Genomic DNA, 12808 nt, shown 5'->3' with positions numbered 1-12808 from the left:
TGGACACACAGTGGTGCTCCCTGGAGTGAATAAAGACAAGGATTTGTCCTTGAGTCTATGTGGAAATGATACAGCTTATAACATACTTCACTGCAGAAGACCCATATAGCATGGGTTGTTGACGTCCAGGATGGCCCTTATGTTGAGGACTTTAGACCAGAAGGCACTGTACCTTTTGTAATAACGCAGTGGAGTCCCCAATTACCTATCAGTAACAACTATTAATAATACTAAGTACCATTTGTCAGGGAGGCTGTGTAGGCTTTGGAGACATACGGGACCTCAGACAAGTTATTTTAACTCTCTTTGACTCAGTTTCCTGATATGTAAATTGGGGTGGTAATAACAGTTCCTAATTTACTGGGTGATTATAAGGATTAGATGAAATAATCCACATTTAGCACAGTGACTAATACACGATAAGTGCTCAGCAAGTATTAGTTACTACTATTAGAATAATATTGACCCCCATCTCATTTAAAGGAAACAAGAACAAGGAAGAATGTTTAATCATTTTAAAACATGTAAATAGCTTACGAGAGGGTTGAACAGTATTAATCAACTTTCACAAAGCCACCGTCTTAAGTGGTAGAACTGCTCTTTGACCCAGACCTGTCTAACACCAGAAGCTGTGGTTTTGACACTATGCAGTAATGCTATCAAAATCCAGAAAAAGGGAACATCTCCCTGCCTGCCATGTTTAATTTAGGGTGGATGCATGTTGCAAGAGACGTTTCTGCTGCTAGATCAGAGTATAGGCTAAAAGAAAAGTCCATAAAACATGGTGACCCTTGTCCAGGCACTGACTAGAATGGTCATCTTGATGGTTTATCTTGTCCCACATAAATGGTAATGGCTTCCATAGTGAGCACAGTAAACTTGATTCCTAAGGTGCAGTCATGAAAATAGGGAAACCTTTCCAGTTCTCCCGAGGGCCTTTCAGAAGGTTGAGATGGTACTCTTAGTGCCAAGTTTATCCCATAATTTTCTCATGAAATACTCCTCATCAGTTGAGGTAGATAGTATTGGGGTTCTTACTTTACAAACAGGAGACAGAGGCTTAAAGAAGTGAACTATTTTGCCTACATCTAGAAAGTGATAGAGGCGGATCTGAATCCAGCTCTAGTTGGCTACACTGGCATCACCAAGCCGTGATGCTTGTCTGCATCTATGCAGCCCCTTCCAGCCCATACTTACCCAAAGTGCCCGAGGCCCTCTCTTTTACTCCTGAAAAGGATCTGATATCAGTCATGTGCAACTAAGCACGTTGCTCAGTTGACACCTACCTCTCCAGAAATGATCTGTATTCAGCTGCCAGTGGTGTACTGGAGTTCAAATGAAGAAGCAGAGTGATTTTACAACATTGTCCTCATGCAAATGATAATTAAGACAGTTTTGAATCAAGACCATTTGGTTGTGTGACTATTTGAAAATAATATTGTCCTGAATTCACAACTAAACAGTTCACAATCAGCAATGCTGCCCAGAAATGATTTGCGCTAACGAAATGAGATGGTGCTGTGTTGAATCAGGAAAACAAATTGCTGAAAACTAAAATGGGCTTTGAAAAACATATTTCAAGGCAAATGACTGCTCTTTCAATATGAAGCAAGAACTTTTAATATCCCATTCACAATAAGGAAAAACTCAACCCCGTGCCATGCGATTTGTCAGCTCTAAATGATGAATCCTCCAAGTTCAACACTTGACTGCTGACTCGCTATTGATTTAGTCAACAAATACTTATTGAGTACCTGTCAAAAGGGTCTTGCACACAAGTCATTCCATATGCTTTCTGATTGAGTATTGATTGTTATCAGTAAGAGTCTGCAGAAGATGAGCACATATTTTTACCTCTAAAGAAGAGGGTGTATTATTTTACCTGAAACTTAAAAAGGCCAGGCATCCATAGGCTCCATAAGAGCCTGGCTTTACTCAGGACTCCATTTCATTGAACACTACAAAGACTGGCTCTCAAAACAACCCAAACTCATGCCTGCACCTACTAAGTCATATCCCAAAAAGGAATCGCAGCACCTTTGTCCCTAAGTGACTCCCAAGCATCTAATGTTATTTCCCCTTCGTAAAATATAGGTGAAAAACCCTGTCCTACCTCCCTAGTGATGGGAAAATAATAGAATGATTTAGTAAGAAATCAAACAGGCTTGAAAAATTGCTAAAAGGATTAAACAAGTGTTACTTCATAGAAACAAAGGATTTTTAAAGAAAGAAGCACTGTTTGTAGGTGGTATTTCTAGTCCTTTCATTTTATAAAGAAAACCTGACACAGAAGGTAGAAACGATTGCCTATGCTCACTCATCTAGAGGAAAATCGAGTGTGGTATCCCTCATCCCGTCCTTTTGGTACCAGACTACATTATTATTATTCCTGTTGCTCTTACTGTTATTGATGTTATGGAATATAAGAGTGTCCATAGATATATAAAAGACTAAGTTAGCTAAGCAACTGTAACCTTCTGCATAAGAACCATTGGTCTGTATTGCATACCCCTTTTTGCATGACAAACCTAGTCTCCTGGAAAGTTTTCCAAGAGATAAAGTGGTTTACCATTGTGCCTTGCAAATGTTAGACAATGAAATGCCCCGTGAAAATTATTCCAAGATATCAGGTGAGTGATGACCATTGAGACAAACAGAACTGGACTCATAAAAATATTGATATCGAACCCATCACTTAACCATTCCAATTACTAGTTTCATCCATTATAAATTAAGGAAACAGGGCTAGATCATTGCTCAGGTCCCAATGAACACTAATATTTTATTAATCTATGTGCCATAAAATGTAATATATTTCCAATTAAGTGCAAGTTCTATCCAATCATAACATTTGCCACATGAGATATTATCATTTAAAAATTAAACATAAACTTGAAGGGGAAAAAGAGCTTATGAACATTATCATTAAACTTATTCTTTTATAATTTCTAGAACTGAAATCACCTAATACAACCAGCTCAGCTCTTCACTTTTCTCCACGTTCTCTCCTCATCACTATTCTAGTAGTGTTTAGAGTGTCACGATGGGCATGTCTGGGTCCCCTGTGAACTTATTTTATTCCGTGTATACCCTCAGGATTCAGCCCAGTCTAAATAGAAAGATACTCTTGTAAAAAAAGAAAACGTGTTCACATACCCCGTGGCGGTCCTCAAAGTACGCCAGGCTGGTTTTGGTTAAAACAAAGAAGCGGACTTTAAAGTTCGAGGGAGAAGTTCTTCTCTTTTGTTGGGATTTCTTGATGAGCCGTTCTTCCAGGAGGATAAAGTTGTTCATGATCCAATTCTTGAAAAGTGGTGCGCTTTGGGCATCACTCCTCAGCACAACCAGAGGAAACAGCTTCGGGGCAAGGAATGAGATGTGGCGGCAGTTGATCTTGAGAGAGTTGTTCAAAGGCAACTTGCCTCCAGTGTTATCTCTCTATCAGTGTTCAGTCAACATCGCTGAGCTTCTCCTCTGATGTCAAAGGCCATAACCACATCCTTTCAAAATTCACAAAACTAAGAGGCATATGTAAAAAAAAAAATGCACATACTCTTTGCTGTATAGTTTGGAAGTGATATTTGAAAAACCTTAGACTAAAAATGATATGAAGGATTGGTGTTTAATCTATAGCTCCTGGTTTAGCCCATCTAACAGTGAATTCATGTAGCACAAGGGGTTGGAACCTGGGCTCTGGAGCCAATGGCCATAGTTTGTGTATTAGTTTCCTGTTGCTGCTGTAACAAATGATCACAAACTCAGTGGCTCACAAATTTATTATTTTACTCTTCTGCCGTTCAGAAGTCCAAAATGGGTCTCACAGGTCTAAAATCAAGATGTCAGCAGGGTTGGGATCCTTTCTGGAGGATCTCTAGGATAGAATCTGTTTCCTTGCCCTTTCCAGCTTCTAGGACCACCTGCTTTCCTTGAGTCCTGGCTCTCTTTCTCCATCTTCAAAGCCAATAATAGCAGCAGCCTCTCATACAACTGTAACCTCTTCTTCTGCCTCCATCTTCCATACTTAATGATCCTTGAGATTACCTTGGGCCTGCCTGGATAATCTAAAATAATCCCCCTATTTTAAAGTCAGTTTATTAGCAACCTTAATTCCATTTTATATCTTAATTCTCCTTTTCCATATAACGTAACATATTCACAGGTTCCTGGGATTAGGACACGGATATCTGTAGGGGAGTCATTGTTCTATCTACCATAGTTTGAGTTTTGTCTCCACCACCTAACTAACTGTGAGACTGTAGACAAATTACTCAAGAGCTCTGAGCCTCATTTTTCTCACCTGTGAAAGGGAATAACAGTGCCCCTACATAAGGCACTGTAGGGCTGCTTTCTGGCTTCCTTGCCAGTCTCATCTTACACTTCTGACGCGTTCTCCAGCCCTCATACATGCTCCTTGTGCCGCTTCGAACACCTGTTCATTTTGCCTGAAAACATCTCTCCCTTGCTTTGTCTGCTTTAACTTTATACTGCAAAACTCAGCCTACATGTCACTTCCTCAGGGAAGCCTTCCTGGCTTTCCTGAGTCAAATCCACCAGTAGTATATAGATGGCACCTTATACCTTTTTCTTCATATCCCTTATGACTGTTGTAATTGTAAATTTTGGAGGGTAATTTTTGGATTAATATTTGTCTCCCCCACTAGTCTAGAAGCTCCAGAATGTCCCGGACTATGTGTGATTTCACTCATCATTGTATACTCAGCAACCATCACAGTTCCTAGCACGTAGAAAAGATGTTTAAGAAAAATGTGGTGAGTGGATAATCACCAAACTGGGTTGGACAATTAAAACAGACAATGGCCATAAAACATGTGAGAGGAACATATTGAAGTTTATTATTTGTTAAAATTTAAATGGAAGCCCATAGAAGCTTCTTCATATGATATATAGTAAAACTTAGTGGAAGAGCAGAAAATAAGTAAATCCTCCAGAATGGCATAATAAACAAAGCATGCATGGGTTCTGAAGACAGACAAAATTAGGTTGAAATCCCAGCTTTCTTGCTTACTAAGCTATTTCTCTTTGAGTGAGCTACTTACCCTTTCTGATCCTTAGTCTCCTTGTGAGGGTCCTTTTGAGGCCCAAATCCCATGTACTCTGTGAATGGTGGGTGCTATGCATCTTGCCTTAGATTTAGCACATAGTTGAAATATAGTATGTGATTCCTACTGCTAGCATGAAGTAAATAATCAAGAAATCTCAGTGTAAGCAGAGATAGCATATACTGGACATGGATAAGTAATGAAACAAAATAATCATGACTGCTGTATAGCACTGCAATTATCTAAAATTTATTTTTAAATGTAAATTATTAGACTGCAACTTAATTTTGTTTCATATATTGGATGCCCCCGCTTAATCAAGGTGCTCAGGACCGTGGGGGAGGGGATACTTTAAGTGATTCCCCTTCCCTCATTCTGAGTTTTTAAGACATGTGTGGAAATATACTACCTAAAAGCGGAAGGATTTTGTTTGTTTGTTTTTTGTTTTCTGTTCAGAATATGAGCTTGAAACAGTGCTTGCTATTTTCTCCAAGTATCTATCTACTCTCTTCTTCTTCCAGAGTAACTGACTCCCTGAAGTGTATCTGGCCAGTCAGAATAAAGATTATATTTGTCAGTCTTGTAATTGTTTCTAGATAATGGAACATAGCAGAAGAGATGACCACAACTTCCAAGAACTGTCCTTACTGACAATCATCATACCCTTTTCACTCTCTTTTTCCTCCTTTCTGCTGACTAGAATGTGGATGTGATGGTTGGAGATGGAGCAGCTTATCTTATATCATGAGGTAGAAATTATATGTTGAGGACAATGAAGCATAAGATAGAAAGAGCCTGGAGTCCTAATGACTTTGTATCCTCCATGCCAGCGTGGGAGCACTTTTCTTTTTTTTTTTTAACATAAAGAGAAATAAAATTCTATGTTCTAAGCCCTTTTAATGTTGATGTCACAAACGACAATCCGAATTCCAACCAATACATTACTATATTCTAAACTAGACTGTAAACTCCTTTGAAAAGGGTAGATTTATACCCGGTTTGTTCAGGATGAAAGATTTATGGACATCACACAGTGGTCTTCTGTGGGAAAGCAGAGTGTCATCGGTAGCTATTGTAATGGAGCGTTTTATTTGCCAAGTCTCCATGGAGTGCAATCATAAGTAATTTTATTCTCTCTCTCATAGCACCTTCAAAACGACTCACCAGGATTAGTCTTTGTCCTGGGATAATTGGAGCCTTAAGGTCCCAATATTTTCCCTATCACTTTCAGGAAAACATACATAAAGATAAATAATCCCCTTGCTTTGGTTTAAAAAGTTCAATTCACAGGAGCCAAATTTAAGAAGCTCCCACTTGTCAAAGATGAAACAATTTAGGCATCAAAAAGAATTATAACTGCAATGAACTGAAGAACAGTCAAAATGTTAAAATCATGAGTTCATAAACTACTTGAAGAAAAATCCCAACCCACTGATCACTTTTAGAAGATGCTGGAGAATTAATTTATTATTCCAAAAACTGGAAAATAATGGAAAAGCAGAAAACATCCTTCAGTATTTCCGAGGAACTATATCTCAGTGTAGTAATCAAATATTTAATGAGGGAAAATCCTTCTTTAGAGAAGAATTCCAGCTAACAAATGGAGTGATAGCATATCACCACTTTGTAATCCTAATGACAAAATGGATCTAGGCAATGATCTCCAACGGCTGCTAAAATCATCATGTGAAAAGCCACTAGGAAAATTTATAATTTATATGTTAGACTGATGACACTGTGACACGTGGATCAATCTTAACATCACAAAAAGAGAGATACCAGACATTCTGTTTCCTGACATGATGTAGTAGGAAGCATATAAAACCACCCACACAGAAGTTTTGCCAAAAAAAAAAAAAAAAAAAAAAAAAAAAATCAAACATGAATCTCTAGATTTATATCCAAGTTTGCAGGAAATACAGGAGATAGAGGAACATGACGAATGCATGGAGATACAGGGGATAAAGGAACACGACAATTGCATGAAGATGCAATTGGGTAAGTCCAAAATATACAAAACAAAGACAAATGACCTGTGTGTCTATAACAAAAAAGCCAGAGGAAGAACCTATAGGTTAAGAGACTTTGAGATATGTTAAGCATGGGATGATTTTGTTTGGCTGTAGATTCCAGCAAATTAATTGTAGACATTATGAGACAACTGGGAAATCAGAACACTGACTGTATATTTGATGATTAATCATCGTTATTAATTAGTCGATTAAATTGTTAATAATTTTTAAAGGTGTGGTAATGGCACTGTTGTTATGTTAAAGGAGTCTTTATTTTGCACAGAAACATAGTGAGATAATTATTGACGACACAATAAAATGCCTGAGATTTGCTTTGTGACAGTCTACCGGAGGGGGAGAAATAGGTAGGGGAGGAGAAGAAAATGTTTGGCCATGAGTTGACAATTGAAGCTGGGTGATGAGTAAGTGAAGGTACTTGATTCTATTCTCTTTACATTGCTATATGTTTGGAAATTTCCCAAATGAAAAATTGAGAAACAAAAAGGCCCCCTGAGGTGGCTTACAAAACATAGCGAAATTGGAAGCTGAGAGAGGGAAATAGTCACAAGAGTGTGAGGAGCAGGGCAGATTTTCAGCTCCAAGTGGAGCTAAGGATGGCTGAGCAGGACAGAAACAAGAAGGGAGCAGAAAGAGAGTAGGAGGGAAAGAGAAGTGCCACTAGCTGGATCAGCATGTTGAAAAATACAATTATTTAGATCACCTGCATAGATTTTTGTATGTATTCCAACTCATTTTCTTTTTAAACCCAAGGCAGAAGCAAGTTGATTTGCATACTAGCCCTCAGGGGAAGAGTCTAGGTGACTGTAGCCTTTTTCTGACAGCCAGAGGTAAGGTAGAAATCAGGCTGGCTTCCTGAAGTCCTAGGTACCCAAGGCTAACCGCGGCTCATCCCACGCCATCTCGACTTAGCATCATCGACCTAAAAGTACTGTGTGGATTGTATTTTAGGCCAGGGGATTTACCCAGCAGATACATATTGTATACAGTATGGAAATCTCCCCACCCTCACATCCTGCCTAGCTCACGTTGCCCTCTCTGGCAGCATGCTCATTGAAAAGGCTATTTATAGCTGTCTGCTTGCCTTTGCTTTTCAAAATAATAGATGGGGAACAAAAGTGATTGACTTGATATATATATATCACATTTTGTGTTCATCACACTAACAATTGTCACCCCAATAAACTTCAATTAAAAAAAGTGGTAGACTTGAAGTCTCTTCCCATGATAAATATGTAGACTTCAACCATCTATAATCTTGCATGTCTACGTCTACTGAGAATATCTTATGCAGTGTCTTCACTCTGAACATCTCTTCTTAGGCTAATTAAAAATGTACAGAAGACTATCCTCAGCATTGTGGGTTTGTCAGTTTTTTTTTTGTTACAAAACAGTTATTGTTGGTTTTAAATATTGTCATAAGTGTTATTAGGTCTACCATTCATTCAATTGCATCATATATTTCATTGCCCTCCTGTTTGTTCTCTGTTTCTTCAGTGTTTCTACTATACTGTAAGCTTTTTGAAGTTAGGGTCATGGCTTATCCATGCTCCCTCATATTCCTTGTTAAGAAAAATCATCCCAAACTTATAAATTAAAAAATTGTAAAGCAGGCTAACATGTCCTTTCAATGTCATATTAAAGCATTGTTTAAATGCTTGCCCAAGGATTACTTAATTATCTAAGAGAAGGAAGTAAGGAAATGGGATTGGATCAATAAATCAAGACTGAAATATTGCTATCTATTATTTTTAACCGCTTTACTGAGATACATTTCACATACCATAAAAATTATCCATTAAAAGTGTACAGTTCAGTGGTTTTTAGTATGTTCACAGAGTTGTGTAGCTATCACCATGTAATTTTAGAACATTTTCAGCACCCTACAAAGGCTATTATTGATTACAATCTCAGACTCTGTGAAGTTCTGTAATAACTTATAGATTTTTTGTTTAGAAGACATGAAAATGATTTCTGTTTAGTAGAAAAGATAACCCCAAAGGTTATGAATTTATTGCCCAGTAGACATTTAACCAGTTTTGTATCTAACCTGGAAATATTAGTTCAACATTCTTTCTCCAATGCCAATATGTATTCGGAGTCTAGTTCACCTTTGAACCAGCTTTACCATCCTTCTGTTTCCCTTATTGATGAGTTGATGAAATCTCTGACATGTTTTCATTCTATATTTGTATGAGAGTCATGTTTACAAATTTCTGAAACTTATATTTTTGATACCTTGAATGTTCTTAGCATAATGATGGGCACATAGTCAGTAATCAATAAATATATATTGACTTATTGATCTCCATATTTTTTGTTTGATAAGAGATGTGTCAGACTTTTAAACTTTGGGAGGAAAGAATAAATTTTTGAAAGGTCTTAAAGAAAAATCAGAAAATAAATTTTGAATAATGGTTTGTGTTTTGGTCCTCAAATTCTAAAATTTGGTGCCAGAGAGAGTTGAATTTGAACAAAGCTTCCCTCTTTCTACTTCTTTTCTATATCAAGGCTTGAATCAATGAATATTCTAAGAATATAATCTTACTGATATTACATTTTTATAAATCTATATACTGAAAGTATTTTAGTTTTGTGTATGTAGTATATACAATGAAACACAATCTGCAAAGTATACAAGGGAATGCCCTGGAAAGTTGATTCTCCATTCTACCAGTTCCCTTAGCCAACAAGTTGCCCCATGGTTGCTACTGTTACCAGAATCTCATGCAACCTTTCGTACACACACACAAACACACACACACACACACACACACACACACACACACACATTTTTTATTAAAAAATGTATGGCATACCAGCTTTACCATCCTTCTGTTTCCCTTATTGATGGGAAACTTGCTTGTTTACTTACTATTTTTACTTACTATTATTTCAACTTGCTTGTTTACTTACTATTTATTGAAAATCGTTCAACATCAGTATACGTGATAGTTGCCTTAATCAGAACATATCCAGTAGCTGATCACTATTCACTATTTGCACCCCTACCCCCTAAGTTTGACTCATCATCATCTCTTGCAAGAGATGCTCAGTCTCTACTTCTGTCCTCTATAACCTCTTTTCATCATGGTGGCCAGAATAATCCTCTGTGTCCGTAGGTCAGATCGTCTCCCATTTAGGTCGGATCCAAAGACCTCTTAATGTCTTCACAAGGTCCATCCCTGTGATCTACTCCCTATCATTACCACGGTTGCTTCTTGGCTTCATTTCCAGACACTTCCCCTCCCTTCACTCTGCTCACTGTAGCCCCTTGGTGTTCCTCCAGCACACAAGGCATACTCCTGCCTCAGGATCTTGGCGCCCATGCTATTCCCTCTGACTGAGAGGCTATTCCCCCCGACATCTGCATGGCTTCTGAACTTAGGTCTTTGCTCAAAGGTCACTTCCCTCACAGAGCCTTCCTTGACCACCACCTCTAGCTGCCCATCCCCGCACCCCACTTGCCTACTTTATCTTTGTCTATAGTTCTTATCAGCATTGGACATACCATCTATTTGACTCACTTATTGTCTAGATACAAGCTCTATGATAGCAAGCATATTTGTTTTTTTGTTTTGTTTTTATGGGAATATTGGGGAACAGTATGTTTTCCCAGAACCCATCAGCTCCAAGTCAAGTAGTTTTTTTCAATCTAATTGTGGATGGCACAGTTCACTGGCTCATGTGGGAATCGATCCAGCGACCTTGGTGTCAGGAGTACTGGCTCTAACCAACTGAGCCAACCAACTGCTCCAATATTTGCTTGTTTTTGTCCGTTGCTATATTCTTAGCACCTACAACAAAGTAGGCACTTAATAATATTAATTAAATGAATGGATGAATTTATGCTGTATAGTGCTTGCATATTTGTGTTCTATTTGTGTGACAAAGTCTAGTGTGGTTTCACCATTTCCACATTTGGGGACTTCCATATGCTTTTGGTCTCTTGTGACCTTGATGGACTTGTTTAACCTCTCTGAGCCTTGATTTCCTCCTCCATGAAACAGGAATAGTAGTTGTACCTACATTATACAGGGCTGTTGTGAGCATTAAAAAAAATTTTTTTAAATGTAAAGTGGGTAGCACCATGCCTGATTTATAGTAAGTTCTCAATAGTATGGTTGATTTCTCTCATTATTAATCATTCATCACAAATGGACTTACGAGAAGAACACACAGTTGAGTATAATATAGAAAAATCTCCCCCACTTTTTTTTAAACCTAATAGTGTTAACTTTGAATGGTGATCTCCTTACAATAGAATATAAGTCATTTTGTTGTTTTTGGAGAAGTCATGTAATGTCTTTAGAAAAAGCATTTAGCGCTTCAGAGGTAGAGACCTTTATCTTTGCATTTCCATTTTCTGACGGGTCCTGAAAATAGTACTTGCTCAATAGATTTTGTTGATTTTGTTGACTAAACAAATGAAAGAAGGAGTCTCAATGGGCACAAGCAAGTTCATATTTATTGAAAAGCTGCAATGTGCTAGGTATCACAGCAGGCACTGCGGATATAAAAAAAGAACATTTGGGGGTTGAAGTTTATTTCAAAACCTTCACGTGGTAATCACTGAGCTTGGGGGATGTATTTTATTTCAGAAGTTGTTTTCTAACTGAGGGAGGGGGAATTTGGTTTCATCACCTTATGCAAAGTGAAAAACAAACTCCAAAAAGACGTCTTTGCCATAATTTCTCTGAAGAGCTTTTCAAAGAAATGAAACATCAGTGGTTTATCAGGTAGACATTAAGAGAGAAGCAGCAGGCATATCAGTATGGGAAACCCTATGGTGATTCAAGACCTCTCTGAATTCCTGTGGTTCCCAGTAAGTCCCCACACACATTGCCAACCATGAACAATTCTATATTTGGTGCAAAATGAGAATCTAGTGGTGAGCCATGCAGCTTGAGGCAGAGAAAAAACCCTGACCTGAGTCCCAAGGTCTGGGGTGGAATCCAGCTCTGCATTCTCCCCCTGAGCAAGACAATCCTGGGCCTCAGTTCTTACCACAAAATTACGATGGTAAAACTTAGCCTCCTTCAAATGAGCACATGGGTGAGAAAATCCTGCACACCCTGGGAATCACTGTACAAGTGGGACCCTGGTCCTGATAGGGAACAGAAGCCCTTTGGACCATTCATTCAACAACTTCTTCCTTCAACTTCTGAGTGCCTGCCAGCACAGTGCTACGCCTTATGGACATGGAGAACAATCGTGAGGGGAACCCTCCCCTTTGCAAGCACACAGTCCACCTCCAGAATTTTATCCCCAGGCCGTAATTCAGCAAAAGCAAAACTATATTTGCAGGAAGATGATCATTGTGGGGATATCTGTAACAACAACAACAATACTGGAAACAACCCAGGTATTTACAAAAGCAGGATGGTTTCCTCAGTTAGGCATCCCAACATTCTGATGAAAAAGAATATCCAGCCTACATACACCTACCCCCTGGCAGGCTCAGCCTGTCCCCTTGAAGGTGGTGGTTCGTTTGAGGGGAGAGGCTAGTGACCCTGCCCCAAGAGGTTAGCTGCTTGGAGGCTAGACAAAGGGGTGTGTGATGGTGACAGGTCACAAAGGACTGTAGAGAATAAATGTGGTGGTATGAGGAGATTTAGGCAGAGCCCTGCAAGGAGATGGGTAGTTGCCTTCATTCCCTCTCCTTCTCTCTTGGGACTCGATTTGTGGCTGGTGGAGCTGTCTGAAATGAAGAGAACC

At 38.7% G+C, this 12808-nt stretch overlaps 1 protein-coding gene across 1 annotated transcript in view; it reads right to left on the bottom strand.

Moving 5' to 3' along the window:
- Window positions 1-3416, bottom strand: part of ITK (IL2 inducible T cell kinase) — a 56945-nt gene extending 53529 nt beyond the window's left edge. The window contains exon 1 of the mRNA XM_033095609.1: window positions 3157-3416. Coding sequence (XP_032951500.1) covers window positions 3157-3294 — 138 coding nt within the window. The 5' untranslated portion in view covers window positions 3295-3416. The remainder of the gene's footprint in view (window positions 1-3156) is intronic.
- Window positions 3417-12808: the final 9392 nt, after the last annotated feature.

Source organism: Rhinolophus ferrumequinum, chromosome 24 (genome assembly GCF_004115265.2).
Source record: "Rhinolophus ferrumequinum isolate MPI-CBG mRhiFer1 chromosome 24, mRhiFer1_v1.p, whole genome shotgun sequence".
Taxonomy (NCBI): Eukaryota; Metazoa; Chordata; class Mammalia; order Chiroptera; family Rhinolophidae; genus Rhinolophus; species Rhinolophus ferrumequinum.
This window is presented reverse-complemented; position numbering and strand designations above follow the sequence as displayed.